Here is a 20,618-nt window from a genome sequence, read left to right on the forward strand (position 1 = left end):
CCAAGCTGGTCATTTTTTGTCCTCTACTGAGATTTTGTTGACAAATCTTACAGACAACATTAGTTGGGTCATCCTTTGCGATGTCAAAAAATGCCCAGGCTATGCAAGGCTTGGAGCCTGTGCGACCTGAAGAGCCACCACGACTTCTGGTCTGAGGCACAGTTGGGGTTGAGGATGCAGTTGTTGACATGCTTCCAGTACTCTGTCCAGGAAGGCGCAACGTTACCTCATCGTCAGACTCGTCACTAGCATCCTCCTCCACCTCCTCTGCTGACCTCATGGACTGGCAGACTGGGGGTTGACAGTAACTGGGGTCTACAACCTCGTCATCATCATTCTGTGTGTTCTCACACCCGTCGTCCTCAGAGCCAACCTCTTCCTGCCCCAACCGAAAAGTCAAGTTTTCGTTCCAATCAGGTATCTCAGTCTCATCATCATCTTCCTCATGGTCTCCACCAACAGGAGTTACAGTTAGGGAACAGAAGCTCTGGAGCAGACCTCTGATTCCCAGGCTATAGTATTCTTAAACAGCTCTACAGACTCAACCATGTATGTTACCCCATGCTCAGATGGGCGGCTGGAGACTTAGGAGCTGTGAGGAAGCAAGTGCGATTGGGGTGACAACTCTGAGGACTGGAGTAGTTGTGATGTTGAAGTTGACATGGATGAGAGCCCACTTGAACAAGCACTTGATATCCGTTCAAGCACCTGCTGTTTTTGTGCCTCATCTGGAATTTTTGACGATGCTTGTAGCGATGGTCATAAGAAAGGGATCATATCAGATTGTCCACGAAAAGAAGTAGACATCTTACTTTGGCTGGAAGATGGTCTTTCTTCTGCAGATGTTACTGTTGCTTTACCACCTACCCCACGGACACAACCTTTTTTTCCCTTTCTAACACGCCTATACTCCTTTCCACCAGCAGCAGGCCTTTTGCCACTCATTTTAGTGCTTAACTAATTGGCAACTCTGTATCTGTAGTTGTTGGCACAACAACCGATGGATGAAAACCGAGCAGAACTGAGTGGCCAAACTGTGGTACTAGGCACAAAACTATTAACTGGATTAGATGCAGTAAAAATTTAGATACACAGGCGGTATAGTTAGTTTCACAGGTGGGCTTCTCTGCTGACGTGCAGACACTGCTTCTAGGCACAAAACTGTTAACTGAATTAGATGCAGTAAAAATTGAGATACACAGGCGGTATAGTTAGTTTCACAGGTGGGCTACTCTGCTGACGTGCAGACACTGCTCCTAGACCCAAAACTATTAACTGGGTTAGATGCAGTAAAAATTGGGATACACAGGTGGTGTAGTTAGTTTCACTAACACTAAGGCCTCTTTCACACATTTGTCTTTTCAGATCCGATGCAATGCGTCGTTTTGGGAAAAAAACGGATCCTGCAAATTTGCCCGCAGGATCCGTTTTTTTCCCATAGACTTGTATTAGCGACAAATGGCCACACGTCGCATCCGTCGTGCGATGGATCCGTCGTGTTTTGGCGGACCGTCGTCTGGAAAAAACGTTCAATGTAACGTTTTTTGTCTGCGTCGGGAAAACGTGTTGCGACGGATCCTGCGGCATACGTCGTTGACTAGAATGGAAGCCTATGGACGCAGGATCCGTCGTGAAACGTCGTATGACGGAATCCAGCGCTGGAATCCGTTTTACTCTGAGCATGCTCAGAATCAGGAATTTGTAGCCAATTGGCCAGACAGGCCCCAAATCTATATAAACCTGGCCTGGAGCGTCACCCCCAAATGTGCCAGCAAGACTACTGCCAGCCTGAAGACAGCCAAGCCAGTGAATATATTGGTTTCCCTATTTTCCAGTAGCCAATCACATTTGGGAGACTCCCATTTTTAGGCATGGAAAACTGATCCGCCAAAAAAACGGATGGTAAAAACGGATGCAACGGATCCAGTTTTTCGAGGGAACCGTCTAGCAGATCCGTCGAAATACTGGTTGCGTTGCATCCGGTTTTCACTATTTTTGACGCAACCGTCGATACGTCGCGCCGTTGCATTGTGACTGATTCAAAAAAATGGAAGTGTTAAAGTAGCCTAATGGCCAAACAATAGATCTGCACAATGGCTTGGAGGATAGCATTGTTGCCTTGCAGCATTGGGTTTTCTTGGGTCAAATCTGGCAAAGGCCTATATCTGCATAGAGTTTGTATGTTGGGGTATATGAGGTATCTAGATAGAGGTAGCACCTCTGGTGGAGTGCTTGCCGTGTCCTTTTTGGACAGCTCTTCCATCTTTGGTCCTCATCTGATGCTCAACTATCACCTGTACCTCCAAGTAGCTGCTAGCATGCGGCTGCGGGTACACCCCGGAACACCGCCTCGGCAGGCGGCCCAAACCAGGTGAGGGTAGCTGTTGGGTTTCTTTGAGACCTACCGTGATTTTCAAGGGTTTGCCTACCCTTGCATGTGAAGACTGGATATGGCAGACTGTGTGGAAGAAATCAAGATTCAACGGACAGACAAGCGATTTCCAGCACAGTGTTGTGGAGCGCTGAGAGGGCGCAGCGAGGCACATATAGGACACTGCTGGCCATCCATTGCACCCTGACCTATCTCCAGTTGTCTCGCCTAGTTCTTGCCACTGGGGCTCGATAGGTACGGGCGAGAGAGTGAGGTTGACGACTACGCAACTCCTCACTTTAATCCAAGTCAAGCGCAAGTCATGATTTCAACCACTGTGTATCAAAAGTCCTGTGGTGATGGGAGAGTGGCAAAGCAGCAGATGTGGAGTCACTGGAAGCTGTAGTCACGAACCTGCATGCAGGCGGCCCAGGCCATATGGTCGCTCTCTACTGGACCGAAGCAGCAGTGGAGTTCGGCAGCCTCCTGGGTGTCTGAGCAGTTCTGTTCAGGATCACTCTGCTCACCTCAATCGAGGACGGGGCTAGAAAATGTGCCTCAAACATAGTCTGCTTCATTTCACCTGGCCAGCCTACCGCAGCTGGTGGGTTTCCCATACAGCGGTCGACACACAATAAAGAAAAAGAAAATAATGGTACTCAACCTTGGCACATGAAATGTGAGAACTCTGCTGGATAATACCAAGGCAGACAGACCAGAGAAAAGAACGGCATTGGCTGCTCGGGAGCTAGCTCGTTACAAGGTTGCTATTGCAGCTCTCAGCGAAACACGCCTGGCAGACAAGGGTCAATTGACAGAGCATAGTGGTGGATATACATTCTTCTGGAGTGGTCGAGGTAGCACTGAAAAACAAGAAGCAGGCATGGGATTTGCTATCAAAACTCATCTTGCTCGTAAACTTATAAATATATAGATTAGAGCAACATATAATCTAATGCGGAGCAACTCCCAATAGTCTATAGACAATAAAGCAGGTGGAGTCAAAGAGGCTCATTCATGAAAGCCTCTTTGACTCCACCTGCTTTATTGCTCGTAAACTTACCTGGCTTCCGGATGGCATCAACGACCGTCTGATGACATTTCAGCTCCCACTTACAAACAAGAAACATGCAACCCTGATCAGTGCCTATGCTCCCACGATGACTAATCCGGATGACATTAAAGATAGTTCTATGATGAACTTGACACACTTATTTCAGCAATCCCACAGGCAGACAAGCTCATTATACTTGGAGACTTTAATGCCAGAGTGGGAACAGACCATCAACACTGGGAAGGGGTCATTGGGAGACACGGCACTAGCAAGTGCAATAGTAATGGCCTGCTGCTCATCAAGATGTGTGCCACACATGACCTTGTCATCACCAACACTTTATTCCGCTTACCCACACGCAAGAAGACATCATGGATGCACCCATGCTTGAGGCATTGGCATCTCATTGATTACATCATTGCCAGGAAAAGGGATGAGATGGACTTCAGAGTGACGAAGGCCATGTGCGGTGCAGACTACTGGACTGACCATCGCCTCATTGTGTCTAAGTGCAGGCTCCGCATCCTGCCTGCGAGGAGACCCCAAGGGCAGAAAAGAACAAAAAGGCTGAATATCTATAAGCTGCAAAATAAAAGAATTGCAAGGGAATTTGCCAATGACCTTAATGGCAGACTGTTAAACATACTACAGGCAGAGGAGATTGGCGTTGAGGAACAGTGGACAATTCTGAGAGATGCTGTTTATAATACTGCTCTGGAGCATCTCGGATCAGCAACCAGAAATAATCAAGACTGGTTCGATGAAAACGACGAGGAAATAAAAACACTCCTAGAAGAGAAACATCAGCGGTATAAGGTGTACCAAAATGACCCCACATCGTTGGCTAAGAAAGGTGCCTTTACCAACATAAAAAGAAAGGTTCAAATCAAGCTACGTGAGATGCAGGATATCTGGTTTAGCAAGAAGGCCGACGAAATTCAGGGCTATGCAGATACCCATGACCAGAAACGCTTCTACGATGCGCTCAAAGCTGTATATGGAGCCCAGTCATCAAGCTCTTCATCTCTGCTTAACGTAGATGGAACTAAGCTGCTGACAGAAAGGAAACAAATTCTGGAACGGTGGGCTGAGCACTTTAATAATATTCTTAATCGCCCTGCCAATATCAATGATGAGGCTATTGCTCGCCTGCCCCAGGTAGAAATCAACAAGGAGCTTGATGTTCTTCCAAGTGGAGATGAAGTCAGGAAAGCAGTAAAACAACTTTCTTGTGGAAAAGCACCCGGAAATGATGCTATACCTGCTGAGGTATATAAACATGGCGGCCCTGTTCTGATGCAAACAGTGACCAAACTATTCCAATATATGTGGACAAAGGAACAGGTTCCACAACAGATGAAAGATGCCAGCATAATTCACATATACAAGAGGAAAGGTAATCGCCAATCTTGTGACAACCATCGAGGCATCTCCCTTCTATCCACTGCAGGCAAGATATTGGATCGTCTCTTGCTCAACCGCCTTTTACATCACCTTGAGCAAGGACTATTACCCGAAAACCAGTGTGGTTTCCGTGCTAAACGTGGAACAGTAGATATAGTCTTTTCAGCACGTCAACTTCAGGAAAAGTGCCAGGAGCAACACCGTGACCTTTATGTAACTTTTGTTGATTTGACCAAGGCTTTTAACACAGTCAGTAGAGACGGCCTGTGGAAGATCATGGCAAAATTTGGCTGCCCGGGCAAGTTCATCTCAGTCATCCGGCAGTTCCATGATGGCATAATGGTGAAGGTTCTGAACGATGGAGACGTATCTGAGGCTTTCCCAGTAACAAACGGCGTAAAACAAGGCTGTGTGCTTGCTCCAACCCTGTTCAGTATGCTGTTCTCTGCAATGTTAAGTGATGCCTTTAACAACTGTGAAGATGGAATCCAGGTTAGGTACAGGACTGATGGCAAGCTATTCAACCCAAAACGCCTGAAGGTGGTTACGAAAGTGCATGAGACTGTTATCCGTGAATTACTATTTGCTGATGACTGTGCACTTAATGCTAGCACGGAACAGCAGATGCAGCATGAAATGGACTGTTTTTCGCAAGCCTGCGACAGTTTTGGTCTCGAGATCAACATTAGAAAAACCGAAGTCATGTGTCACCGGTTCCAGGAAAACTGTACAAGGAGCCACGTATCACGGTGAAGGAGCAAAACCTCAAAGCAGTCAATAACTTCACCTACTTAGGCAGCACACTTTCCCGTGAAGTAACCATAGACGCTGAGGTTAATAACAGAATCGCCAAAGCCAGTGCCGCCTTCGGGAGACTGCGTAATAACGTCTGGGAATGAAGGGGACTCAGCCTTACCACCAAGCTGAAGGTCTACTGCGCAGTGGTCCTCACCACACTTCTCTATGCTAGCGAGACCTGGACAGTGTACAGCCGGCATGCTAAACAGCTTAATCATTTCCACATGAGTTGCCTCCGCAGACTCCTCCACATCAGGTGGCAAGACAATGTCCCGGACACGGCAATTCTGGAACAAACTGGGCTCTGCAGCGTTTACACTCTCCTGCTGAAAGTCCAAGCCAGGTGGGCTGGACATGTGGTCAGAATTCCTGACAGCCAACTACCGAAACAACTGCTGTACGGAGAACTGTGCCAAGGAAAGCGAGCAGTTTGGGGGCAGAAGAAGCGCTATAAAGACTGCCTTAAGGTGTCTCTCAAAAACCTGGAAGTCAACACCAATGAATGGGAAAAGCTTGCCCTGGATCGTCCAGGTTGGCGAGGCAGGATCATCTCAGGAGCACTTGCAGCTGAAGACAGGAAAATCTGTGACGCAAAAAGAAAGCGTGCTGTACGCAAGGCACAAGTAGAATCTGGTGTACTGACCACATCTGCTTTCTTATGTCAAGTATGTAGGCGAACCTTCAGGGCCCGCATTGGACTCATCAGCCACCCCTGGACCCATAACTATTAATTCTCTTCTAATCCTGAAGTCATGGTCATCTTCGAAAACGAAGGACGAACATCATCATCATCGTATGTTCTCCCTGTGTTTGCATGAGTTTCCTCTGTTATCTTTGGGCTCTTCCTATGCACCAAAAAAAAATAATATATATATATATATATATATATATATATATATATATATATAAAGAGTGACTTACTATAAATTTGTCTCTCATTGCTACTTGGATATATGTGCTTATATGGCAGCCACTGATGCCCATGCTCCACAACTCTCCACCAAATAGCTGCACTTTGAGCTCCTTGTACAAGAAAGCACATTACTAGTGTTTGTTGTTGTGAATCACCATCTACTGGTAGACCTCACAATGGGGATCAATAGGTCCTAAAGCATTTTTCTTATTCGAACGTGACCAAATATAGTCATAAAATAATCATTATTTACCTCTTGAATCCAACGCCCCTGCTATCTGCCACTCCCGTGGACCCGCCGTCACTGGCCTCAGCGTAAAGTTTGCATATATGGCATGTGAGTGCAGGGACCAACAGTGTAGCAGCATTAAATTCTTTATTTTGGAACATGTGAACAATCTACCCATCACTAGTTCCCTTTTAGATTAAATACATATTTCTCACTATAAAAAGTAGATCTAATGAAAAAGTTTGACTGCTCCTGATCCAAACCATCCCTCCCTAAGGGTATGTGCACACGTAGGAAAAGAGGTGCAGAATTTTCTGCACAAAATCCGCATCTCCTGGCAGAATCCGCAGCTGCGGTTTTTATGCGGAATTGATGTGGATTTTGTGCGGATTTTCAGCGGTTTTGGGCCACTGCGGAATTTTAACATGGAGGGGTGCAGAACCGCTGCAGATCCGCACAAAAGAAGTGCATGCACTTCATTGAAATCCGCAGCAATTCCGCACTGATTTTTCTGCACCATCTGCACAACTTTTCTTTTTTTTTTCCATAGACTAACATCCGCTGCGGATCCGCAGCAAATCCACATTGTGTGCACATAGCCTTACACCTCATCTCATTGTGTGTGTGATCAATTACATGAAACTCGTGTAAGCGTTTTAGTTGACATTTGATCTAAATGTAGTCATTTTTTTCCCTCATTGCTTTCTGGAACCTGTTAGGCTGGACAAAAGAATTTGATGAGCCCTGACGAGATGTTTGTTATCTTGTAGGAGGAACCTTAATCCTTTGAGCTGTACTTTCATAGTTGTCAAATAAAATTACCTAAGAATTACATATTGACATTGGCTTTGAAGGGACAGACCTAATCAATTGAAATAATTGTATCTTAATCAAACAGAGGCATGCCTTTGCCTGTGAGGGTGCAATATTTCTACATTTTATACAGGGTGGTCATCCTATGTGTTAAATGAATTAGGATATAAGAACACCAGTATTGGAAGGTATTTACTGATTTAAAAATATAAGTCAATTTCTCCTAACTAAATGGGAAGAAGAATAAGACATTTTACATTGACAGTAGATGAATGAAAAGCACTTCTATAGTTACATGTTTATACATGTACTAGATGGTGGCCCGATTCTAACGCATCGGGTATTCTAGAATATGCATGTCCGCGTAGTATATTGCCCAGCTACATAGTATATTGCCCAGCTACGTAGTATATTTCCCAGCTACATAGTATTTTGCCCAGCTACGTAGTATATTGCCCAGTCACGTAGTATATTGCCCAATCACGTAGTATATTGCCCAGTCACGTAGTATATTGCCCAGTCACGTAGTATATTGCCCAGCAACTTAGTTTATTGCCCAGCCACGTAGTATATTGCACAGCCACGTAGTATATTGCACAGCCACGTAGTATATTGCACAGCCACGTAGTATGTAGTATATTGCCCAGTCACGTAGTATATTGCCCAGTCACGTAGTATATTGCCCAGCCACGTAGTATATTGCACAGCCACGTAGTATATTGCACAGCCACGTAGTATGTAGTATATTGCACAGCCACGTAGTATATTGCCCAGTCACGTAGTATATTGCCCAGTCACGTAGTATATTGCCCAGTCACGTAGTATATTGCCCAGTCACGTAGTATATTGCCCAGCCACGAAGTATATTGCCCAGCCACGTAGTATATTGCACAGCCACGTAGTATATTGCACAGCCACGTAGTATGTAGTATATTGGTCAGCTACGTAGTATATTGCCCAGTCACGTAGTATATTGCCCAGCCACGTAGTATATTGCCCAGCCACGTAGTATATTGCCCAACCACGTAGTATATTGCCCAGCCACGTAGTATATTGCACAGCCACGTAGTATATTGCACAGCCACGTAGTATGTAGTATATTGGTAAGCCACGTAGTATATTGCCCAGTAATGTAGTATATTGGCCAGTGACATAAAATAAGAAATAAACATATACTCACCTTAGTCCTGGCTCCTGTGTACGGTGCATGCGGCAGCTTCCGGTGCCAGAATTGGTATGACTATGAGCGCAGGACCTGTGATGACGTCACGGTCACATGACCGTAATGTCATGGCAGGTCCTTCTCGCACAGGACCTGTGATGAAGTCGCGGTCACATGACTGTGACGTCATGGCAGGTCCTTCTCGCGCAGGACCTGTGATGAAGTTGCGGTCACATGACCGTGACGTCATGGCAGTTCCTTCTCCCATAGCATCCTTAGCACCGGAACCTGCCGGCGGACAGGACGCGACATTGGAGGGTGAGAATAACTTTTTTTATTATTATTGTTTGTAACATTAGATCGTTTTACTATTGATGCTGCATACGCAGCATCAATAGTAGAAACTTGGTCACACAGGGTTAATAGCTGCGTAACCGGAGTGCGTTACTCCGCCCCCTCCTCCCCGGGACATAGAATGGGCAGCGGATGCGTTGAAATACTGCATCCGCTGCCCACGTTGTGCCGAATTTGCACAACGTACGTCGGGCCGACGCATTGCGACGGCCCCATACCGACGCAAGTGTGAAAGATGCCTAAGGCCCATGAGCTTTTAGTTACCACACTGAATTCCCCCACATATCACAGGCTTTAATTTTACTTGTCTTTTTCTATGGAATAAGGGAACCTTTTGGACCCACTCTGGCTCCAGGGCTTGTGTGCTACTGCAAACCCCCGCACCCACAATAGTCATGCCCCCTTCCAAAATGTATATTTGGTTCAAGCCTCTGAAACCTGGCCCAATGGTTCAATGTAGAATATATATATATATATATATATATATATATATATATATATATATATATATATTTAAAAAAGAAGTATGATGTTCATGTCAATCGCAATGAAGGCAGGAAAACTCACCGCACAATCTTACTTCAAGATGCAAATTAATTTATTTCAAACCATGTGTAGGTAGGAAAATATATGTTTTGAGACAATTATTTACAATCGCTCTTGGAGTCTTTGTCCTTACAGGTAGTATGACTTTTTGGCCTCTATTGGGGAGAAGTAGGGGGTATAACTTTGGGAAAAGAAGTGAATCACACACTCCTGCACCTTCTGATGTGTGTGTGTGCCGTGACCATTTATGTTGCCTCAATAGCCTGCACCAAACAATTGTCTCTGAACATGTATCTGCCTACCTACACGTGGTTTGAAATAGATGAATCTGCATTTTGAAATAAGAGTGTGCAGTGAATTTTCCTGACTTTATGTACCGGGGCAACATACCCCTTTCCGCCTGCACCTCGCATCGTCAACTGTGTGCCCGCCAATCCTCTTCAATCTTAATGAAGGGACGTTTTGAGGTCAAACGCTCCTGATTTATTAAGAGGCATATTTCCCTTAATGAATCCAGTGTGTCTGACAAGCAGCGTGTGCCTTGACACAAATCCTACTCATGTCAGGGACTGGTGTAAGATTTCTAATGTAAGGAATGGCACAGCTCGTCATGAAGTAGACAAGCTGTGGTGTCACGCCCCCAACTTGTGACGGAGTTGGGCTAAACTGGTGTGAAAACGCAAAGTCACAACATTTTTGTGCCACTCTGCATAGTACAAAAATGTTGAGATTTTTCAAAATGATTTAAGCCACAAATCTGGCACAATGGCTTTGATAAATCAAAGCCCATCAGTTTTGCCTTGTGACACGTTGCTCCATCATACTGTAAAAAGTTGGGAGTGGAGAGCAGTGAATATTCATTCCCTTAAGTGCACAATAATATAGTGACTTTTGAGGTTTTTTCTGATAGCCACCGCCAACTTGGCCTTGCGCCCTTTTCTGTGAGGGGGCATGGCCAAGTGCAGCTGACAAGTTCATCATAAACCTGAGGTAAATTACCACAGAAATGAACTTCAGTCTGAAGATGCACTTGCAGTGGCAGCTAAAAACTATGACAGATTTACTAAGAGATGCGCACCTCTTAATAAATTTGTCGCTTCTTACTCCACCGCGCTCTTCATCAAGAATCAGGGCTATTTTCTTGTGTTTTTTCTTCTTATTGTGATGCTTTATCTGGTAGACAAGTAGGCTACACTTTCAAACCAGTAGCCTTTCTAGTAGTGATTATTTCACATTTTGTTTATACAGTCGCTCTGTGCGGTTAGTCTTCTAAACCTCTCTACAACCGGTGAACAGCCAGGTGCAGCCAAGATTTTACCCTGAGTAATTTCTAATGTTTGTTTCTCACTTGAAAAATGTCTAAATAGGAGAAAGTGGGGCCTAAACCTATTTCCTACCACAGTTCCTCATATGAGACTGCGTATTAAAGATGGGGTGTATTCTCTCTTTCCCCAGGAAGCTGGTGGGTTTGTAAGATGTACAGACTTGACCTCTTTACCTTACATACTACTATATTGTCTATATGTTGTTTTTGCAGATGTCAGCAGTTCCCAGCAAGTCAAAGGATCTGAAATTTATGTCACATCATGGCACAGATGCAGGCTCACCTGTGACACTGTAAGATGCATAAGTTAAAGGGATTTTGGTCAAGTTTCATAATGTTAGACCAATATTTTCTACAGTGTATATATCTATACATATACAGTATATACTGTATCCAATGTATATAGATATAGATAGATCTATATATATGTATTAACTATTGTATAAAAAACTAATCTAATCCTCAACGGAAACCGTCTTTTATTTATTTTTATTTTATTTTTGTCGCTCTGAAGATTTTATACAATTGCTTTGTAATTGCCTGTAATAAACTACTTTTGTAACAGGTATCAGTCATTTCTTTTAGAGATATGAAGTGTTCCTCACACTTCAAGGTGCACTGTGATATTGGGGAAGAGGGTTTCAGTTTAACATGCTGTTGCTACCCACCTAGTAGTAGTGAGTAGAGTTGAGCGACTTTTACTTTTTTCGGATCGAGTCGGGTTTCGCGAAACCCGACTTTGTCAAAAGTCGGGTCGGGTGAAATCGACCGATTATTGCGAAAAGTCAGGGGCCGACTGAAACACGAAACCCAATGCAAGTCAATGGGGAATCAAAGTCGGCAGTGAGTGGACGACAGGAAAACACCTACAGTGCCCATTTTAATGCCAAAAACATAAATTCTTATTACTTAAGCTTGTCAATCTTAATTTACTTTATAATAATAGTTAGGCATTGAAAGCTGGGGGTCATTTGGCTAAAGTTGTGGGGGGTAGGGCTGGCTCAAGATTTTCGTGGTCCCAGGAAACCCGGAATACGTCACGGCAGTGGAGCAGGGAGAGGTAAGTATTTCAACTTTGCTTCAAGTGCTGTGATCCAGAGCAAGCAGGGGGGGGCCCACTTGTTGGCACTGGCACAGGGCCCCTCATAGTACGGCGGTGTGTTTGACGGCGTGTGGCGCCTCCCACTGGCAGAGACACTTTTGCGTACTATGAGGGGCCCTGTGCCAGTGACGTCGCCAACGAGTTTGCCCCCCCTACCTGATGAAGGAACCTGCACTTTCATCTGCACCTTCCTCTTTGCCCCCGTGTAAGGTGGTATAGTATGTGGGAAGGGGAACCTGACTTTCAGCAGGGTCAGATTCTGGCTGTCTAGAGTGCAAGGGGAATGTAGTGGTCTGGGTCAATGTACCAGCAGACTCATCTAGCAGTGGCTGGGCAATGGGCAGGATGAGGAGGAAACACAGATATAGGCCCAAATAATAAAGTAGGCTAAATGCAGTTAAAAATTGGTAACAGGACTAAACAGGCAGCATTGCTTTGTTCAGTGGAGGACAACTGTAATGAGTGGCAGACACAGCTATTAGGCCCAAATAATAAAGTAGGCTAAATCCAGTTCAAAATTGGTAACAGGACTAAACAGGTGGCATTGCTTTGTTCAGTGGAGGACAACTGTAATGAGTGGCAGACACAGTTAGTAGGCCCAAATAATAAAGTAGGCTAAATGCAGTTCAAAATTGGTAACAGGACTAAACAGGCGGCATTGCTTTGTTCAGTGGAGGACAACTGTAATGAGTGGCAGACACAGTTAGTAGGCCCAAATAATAAAGTAGGCTAAATGCAGTTCAAAATTGGTAACAGGACTAAACAGGTGGCATAGCTAGGTACAGGGGTGGGCTCCTCTGCTGAGTAGCAGACAGTGGTAGTAGGTGCAAAGTATTAACTGGTCTAAATGGAGGCCAGGGCCCCTGTATATTTTAGCGATCATCTATCATTTCAACAAATTTGTATTGGCAGTGCCATTGAAGGATTTAACAGCACAGACTACACAGTGGTGGAGCAGGGAGAGGTAAGTATTGCAAGTAGTAGAGCACTGTTCGAGCTGGAGGGGAAAACTCGTGGGCGGCGGTACTGGCACAGGGCCCCTCATATTACGACGGTGCGTCTGACGTTGATTGTGCACCACCACCGTCAGAGAGACTTCATTGTATTATGAGGGACCCTGTGCCAGTGCCGTCGCCCAAAAGTGGGCCCACCCACCTGTCCAGGCAAACGGCACTCGCACAGGTGCTTGCGCCAGGTGGTGACCACGGCCCTGTGGGGGGAGTCAGCCCATTTTGGGAGGTATAAAAATGGCCTATGGTGGACATTCAGCAGCTGCAAATGGAGGAATTGGAGAAGTCAGTAAGAGGAGGCCAAAAGCAAAACATTTTTAAGGCAAGCTACGTGTCAGCAGGGGAAGGTGGGGCAAAATAATTTGAAATCCATGATTGGTTCATTTTAATGAAGGTTAGATCATCCGGCTTTAAAAGCTGTTTTCCTACTCCCAGATAAGGGAGCCTTCGAGGCCTTGTGTAGCCAGACGATGACGCTGGCTCAACACCTCCAGCCTTAGGTGCTATTGTGCTTTTGCCACTACCATCAAATGCACCACCACCACCATCAGTACCAGCTGGCAACCACCGCCCGCGGGCTCTTCCACCAGACTTCCTCATTTTTTCCAAAATCTAACCAAAATAACAACCGTTATATGGTACTGTAAAACAAGGTAGAAGGTGTATATAAACTTGTTGAGAATTTAAATCTCCCTTTTTTTGGGGGGGAGACTGAACCAAAACTCAGGCCCAGTGTATAAAACAACACAATGTAAGTGGCAGAAAGTGGCTGGCTGACATACGACAAACTAACAGGACTGCAGTATATCCACTTTGTGAGAATTTGAATCTCACTTTTTTGGGGGGAGACTGAACCAAAACTCAGGCCCAGTGCATAAAACACAATGTAAGTGGCAGAAAGTGGCTGGAAGATATATGAAAAAATACAAGGACTGTAGTACAATTTCCATCTCCCTACAATGATCTCAGGAAAAGTATAGCAGCAATAAAAAGGACTGCTGCACACAAAAGTGTGGACAAATAAACAAGATAACTGTGCAGAAAGGAGCAACAGGATTTTTGCTTTTAAAAAAGCAGTTGCTTTGCACAGCAGCGTGCAAACAGCAATGCAGCTATCAGGGAGCCTTATAAGGCAGCCTAATAAGCTACAGAGCTGATGCACAAAAATATAGCCTCCACTGTCCCTGCAAAAAAAATGGTGGTGTTGGACAGTGGAAATCGCTACAGCACAAGCAGTTTGGGGGTTAAGTTTTTCGTCCCTAACTATATCCCTTCTTCTGATGAAGCTGCAGCAACCTCTCCCTATGCTAAGATCGGCAGAAGTAAGATGGCGGCCGGCATGCACGCCCCTTTATAGCCCCTGTGACACCGCAGAAAGCAAACCAATCACTGCTATGCCCTTCTCTAAGATGGTGGGGACCGAGACCTATGTCATCACGCTGCCCACACTGCGTCCTCCTTCATTGGCTGAAAAATGATGCTGAAAGCGTCATACGAAACGTGACTTTTGCGCGCAGATCGCCGACCTCTTGGCTAATCCCACACTAGGTTCGGGTCGGGTTTCATGAAACCCGACTTTCCCGAAAGTCGGCGACTTTTGAATTTGTCCGATCCGTTTCGCTCAACCCTAGTAGTGAGGGCTAAACAAAAAAATCTAATTATATACAGCTGGCTCTCAACTTCTCAGAAGGCTGAAGTTGCAGGTACCACTAGGAATTCCGATTCTTTGAGACTGTCAATATTCTTCATTTGGATAATTTTTGCTTGTAGTATATGGAGCTGTCAGAACAAGAGTTCTGATGGATTTGTAACATTTTTGCTGTGCGCCTAGTTAGATTAAGGACTACAGCAGCAATATTAAAATTTTAATGAAGACTTCTTAGAAAGTTTCTTAAAGGGACTCTGTCACCTGAATTTGGCGGGACTGGTTTTTGGGTCATATGGGCGGAGTTTTCGGGTGTTTGATTCACCCTTTCCTTACCCGCTGGCTGCAATATTGGATTGAAGTTCATTCTCTGTCCTCCATAGTACACGCCTGCACAAAGCAATCTTGCCTTGCGCAGGCGTGTACTATGGAGGACAGAGAATGAACTTCAATCCAATATTGCAGCCAGCATGCAGCCAGCAGGTAAGGAAAGGGTGAATCAAACACCCGAAAACCCCGCCCATATGACCCAAAACTGGTCCCGCCAAATTCAGGTGACAGGTTCCCTTTAACTTGGCATTTAGTAAGCAAATTAGCAAGCAAATCGGTGCAAAGCTGTACGTAGCCTTTAATTAGTTGAAGATCAAGCCATTTACTCCTGCTCCAGACGAGGAACATTTTCTTGCATATTTCTACATGCAGTTTAAGGATATGTACACACATAGCAAGATTTTTGCAAGAGCAAATCTACAGATTCTTCCTCTCTTGGCAGAAAATGCAGTTATGTCTGCGTTTTTGTAAGCTAAATAAGAATATATTATGTAACAGAAAAAAAAGAATTGTGATGTCATTTCCTAGTCCAACCTCTTTTACTTTCTCCTTTGAAGACATCAATATCATTACATACATGTTCAAATGTAATGTTTACACACACAAAGTAAATATAAGTGTGTGTGTGTGTGTATATATATATATATATATATATATATATATATACATACACACACACACACACACAGTACAGACCAAAAGTTTGGACACACCTTTTCATTTAAAGATTTTTCTGTATTTTCATTATGTCTTATATTCTAGGTTCTTCAAAGTAGCCACCTTTTGCTTTGATGACTGCTTTGCACACTCTTGGCATTTTCTTGATGAGCTTCAAGAGGTAGTCACCGGGAATGGTCTTCCCACTATCTTGAAGGAGTTCCCAGAGATGCTTAGCACTTGTTGGTCCTTTTGCCTTCACTCTGCGGTCCAGCTCACCCCAAACCATCTCGATTGGGTTCAGGTCTGGTGACTGTGGAGGCCAGGTCATCTGGCGTAGCACCACATCACTCTTCTTCTTGGTCAAATAGCCCTTGCACAGCCTGGAGGTGTGTTTGGGGTCATTGTCCTGTTGAAAAATAAATGATGGTCCAACTAAATGCAAATCGGATGGAATAGCATGCCGCTGTAAGATGCTGTGGTAGCCATGCTGGTTCCACATGCCTTCAATTTTGAATCCCCAACAATGTCACCAGCAAAGCACCCCCACACCATCACACCTCCTCCATGCTTCACGGTGGGAACCAGGCATGTAGAGTCCATCTGTTCACCTTTTCTGCGTCACACAAAGACACGGTGGTTGGAACCAAAGTTCTCAAATTTGGACTCATCAGACCAAAGCACAGATTTCCACTGGTCTAATGTCCATTACTTGTGTTCTTTAGCCTAAACAAGTCTCTTCTGCTTGTTGCCTGCCCTTAGCAGTGGTTTCCTAGCATCTATTTTACCATGAAGGCCTGCTGCACAAAGTCTCCTCTTAACAGTTGTTGTAGAGATGTGTCTGCTGCTAGAACTCTGTGTGCCATTGACCTGGTCTCTAATCCGAGCTGCTGTTAACCTGCTATTTCTGAGGCTGGTGACTCAGATAAACTTATCGTCAGAAGCAGAGATGACTCTTGGTCTTCCTTTCCTGGGGCGGTCCTCATGTGAGCCAGTTTCTTTGTAGCGCTTTATGGTTTTTGCCACTCCACTTGGGTACACTTTCAAAGTTTTTCCCACTGACTGACCTTTATTTCTTAAAGTAATGATGTCCACTCATTTTTCTTTACTTAGCTGCTATTTTATTGCCATAATACAAATTCTAACAGTCTATTCAGTAGGACTATCAGCTGTGTATCCACCAGACTTCTGCACAACACAACTGATGGTCCCAACCCCATTTATAAGGCAATAAATCCCACTTATTAAACCTGACAGGGCACACCTGTAAAGTGAAAACCATTCCCGGTGACAACCTCTTGAAGCTCATCAAGAGAATGCCAAGAGTGTGCAAAGCAGTCATCAAAGCAAAAGGTGGCTACTTTGAAGAACCTAGAATATAAGACATATTTTCAGTTGTTTCACACTTTTTTTATTAAGTATATAATTCAACATGTGTTAATTCATAGTTTTGATGCCTTCAGTGTGAATGTACAATTTTCATAGTCATGAAAATACAGAAAAATCTATAAATAAGGTGTGTCCAAACTTTTGGTCTGTACTGTATGTATATACAGTGGGGCAAAAAAGTATTTAGTCAGTCAGCAATAGTGCAAGTTCCACCACTTAAAAAGATGAGAGGCGTCTGTAATTTACATCATAGGTAGACCTCAACTATGGGAGACAAACTGAGAAAAAAAAATCCAGAAAATCACATTGTCTGTTTTTTTAACATTTTATTTGCATATTATGGTGGAAAATAAGTATTTGGTCAGAAACAACCAATCAAGATTTCTGGCTCTCACAGACCTGTAACTTCTTCTTTAAGAGTGTCCTCTTTCCTCCACTCATTACCTGTAGTAATGGCACCTGTTTAAACTTGTTATCAGTATAAAAAGACACCTGTGCACACCCTCAAAGAGTCTGACTCCAAACTCCACTATGGTGAAGACCAAAGAGCTGTCAAAGGACACCAGAAACAAAATTGTAGCCCTGCACCAGGCTGGGAAGACTGAATCTGCAATAGCCAACCAGCTTGGAGTGAAGAAATCAACAGTGGGAGCAATAATTAGAAAATGGAAGACATACAAGACCACTGATAATCTCCCTCGATCTGGGGCTCCACGCAAAATCCCACCCCGTGGGGTCAGAATGATCACAAGAACTGTGAGCAAAAATCCCAGAACCACGCGGGGGGACCTAGTGAATGAACTGCAGAGAGCTGGGACCAATGTAACAAGACCTACCATAAGTAACTTACACTACGCCACCATGGACTCAGATCCTGCAGTGCCAGACGTGTCCCACTGCTTAAGCCAGTACATGTCCGGGCCCGTCTGAAGTTTGCTAGAGAGCATTTGGATGATCCAGAGGAGTTTTGGGAGAATGTCCTATGGTCTGATGAAACCAAACTGGAACTGTTTGGTAGAAACACAACTTGTCGTGTTTGGAGGAAAAAGAATACTGAGTTGCATACATCAAACACCATACCTACTGTAAAGCATGGTGGTGGAAACATCATGCTTTGGGGCTGTTTCTCTGCAAAGGGGCCAGGACGACTGATCCGGGTACATGAAAGAATGAATGGGGCCATGTATCGTGAGATTTTGAGTGCAAACCTCCTTCCATCAGCAAGGGCATTGAAGATGAAACGTGGCTGGGTCTTTCAACATGACAATGATCCAAAGCACACCACCAGGGCAACGAAGGAGTGGCTTCGTAAGAAGCATTTCAAGGTCCTGGAGTGGCCTAGCCAGTCTCCAGATCTCAACCCTATAGAAAACCTTTGGAGGGAGTTGAAAGTCCGTGTTGCCAAGCGAAAAGCCAAAAACATCACTGCTCTAGAGGAGATCTGCATGGAGGAATGGGCCAACATACCAACAACAGTGTGTGACAACCTTGTGAAGACTTACAGAAATCGTTTGACCTCTGTCATTGCCAACAAAGGATAAATTACAAAGTATTGAGATGAAATTTTGTTTCTGACGAAATACTTATTTTCCACCATAATATGCAAATAAAATGTTAAAAAAACAGACAATGTGATTTTCTGGATTTTTTTTTCTCAGTTTGTCTCCCATAGTTGAGGTCTACCTATGATGTAAATTACAGACGCCTCTCATCTTTTTAAGTGGTGGAACTTGCACTATTGCTGACTGACTAAATACTTTTTTGCCCCACTGTATATATATATATATACACACACACGCAAAACAAAAAAGTGAATATAATATATATATATATATATATATATGTATATATGCATACATACTTATACATATATATTCCGTATGTACTCGTGTATCAGCCGAGATTTTCAGCACATTTTTTGTGCTGAAAATGCCCCCCTCGGCTTATACATGAGTCATGGTCCAGAAAGTCAGCGGGGGAGTGGGGAGCCGCCGGCTTGCAGAAGACATCAATACTCACCCTCCGTTGCTGCATCTCCGTACCTGCATCTTTGTCCCGGCGCCGGCAGCTCTTTCCTGTTCCTGTGCTCAGCGGTCAGGTGGTATCACTCATTAAGGTAATGAATATGTACGCGTCTCCACTAGGGTTGAGCGAAACGGGTCGTTCATTTTCAAAAGTCGCCGACTTTTGGCAAAGTCGGGTTTCATGAAACCCGATCCGACCCCTGTGCGGGGTCGGCCATGCGGTACGCGACTTTCGTGCCAAAGTCGCGTTTCAATGACGCGAAAAGCGCCTTTTCTCAGCCAATGAAGGTAAACGCAGAGTGTGGGCAGCGTGATGACATAGGTCCTGGTCCCCACCATCTTAGAGAAGGGCATTGCAGTGATTGGCTTGCTGTCTGCGGCGTCACAGGGGCTATAAAGGGGCGTTCCCGCCGACCGCCATGTTACTGCTGCTGATCTGAGCTTAGGGAGAGGTTGCTGCCACTTCGTCAGAAGCAGGGATAGCGTTAGGCAGGGTCCATTAACCACCAAACCGCTTGTGCTGTAGCGATTTCCACTGCCCAACACCACCTTCGGTGTGCAGGGACAGTGGAAGCTACATTTTTTTTTTTTTCCCCTCAGCGCTGTAGCTCATTGGGCTGCCCTAGAAGGCTCCCTGATAGCTGCATTGCTGTGTGTACGCCGCTGTGCAAACCAACTGCTTTTTTCAAAGCACAAATCCTCTTGTTCCTTCCTTTCTGCACAGCTATCTTTTTTGTTTGTCCACACTTTTTATTTAATTTGTGCATCAGTCCACTCCTTATTGCTGCCTGCCATACCTGGCTGAGATTACTGCAGGGAGATAGTAATTGTTGGACACTCCCTGTTTTTTTTTTTTTGTGGGAGTTTAAGATTGACATTTCTGCTAGAGTGCCATCCCTGTGTGTGCCATCTCTCACTCAGTGGGCCATAGAAAGCCTATTTATTTTTTTGCTTGATTTGGGTTCTAAAATCTACCTGAAAGAATCACTACATCAATCAGTGGGAGAAAAATATTGGCCTCAGGGCTTGTGTGCCACTCTTGACTCCTGTGTGTGCCATCTCTCAGTCAGTGGGCCATAGAAAGCCTATTTATTTTTTTGCTTGATTTGGGTTCTAAAATCTACCTGAAAAAATCACTACATCAATCAGTGGGAGAAAAATATTGGCCTCAGGGCTTGTGTGCCACTCCTGACTCCTGTGTGCATCATCACTCACTCAGTGGGCCATAGAAAACCTTTTTTTTTTTTTTTTGCTTTATTTGGGTTCTAAATTCTACCTGAAAAAATCAATAAATCAATCAGTGGGAGATTAATATTGGCCTTTGGGCTTGTGTGCCAGTCCTAAGCGTGCCATCTCTCTCTCTCAGATAGTGGGCCATAGAAAGCCTATTTATTATTTTTTTTATTGGGTTTATAAATTTTCCCTGGAACAAAAAAAAAAAAGTGGGAGATTAATATTGGCCTCTGGGCTTGTGTGCCAGTCCTGAGCGTGCC

General features: G+C 44.5%; 1 protein-coding gene across 4 annotated transcripts in view; it reads left to right on the forward strand.

The window, feature by feature from the left end:
* AHI1 (Abelson helper integration site 1) overlaps window positions 1-20,618 on the forward strand; it is a 372,368-nt gene that overhangs the window by 329,932 nt on the left and 21,818 nt on the right. For 2 of the 4 annotated variants that reach the window (XM_069725981.1, XM_069725980.1), the window contains exon 24: window positions 11,182-11,261. The exons of 1 other annotated variant lie outside the window; for it this stretch is intronic. In XM_069725981.1, coding sequence (XP_069582082.1) covers window positions 11,182-11,261 — 80 coding nt within the window. Of the gene's footprint in view, window positions 1-11,181; window positions 11,535-20,618 lie in introns of those variants that run through there. One more of the 4 variants, XM_069725982.1, reaches the window with a different exon arrangement.

The sequence above is a fragment of the Ranitomeya imitator genome, chromosome 5 (genome assembly GCF_032444005.1).
Source record: "Ranitomeya imitator isolate aRanImi1 chromosome 5, aRanImi1.pri, whole genome shotgun sequence".
NCBI lineage: Eukaryota > Metazoa > Chordata > Amphibia > Anura > Dendrobatidae > Ranitomeya > Ranitomeya imitator.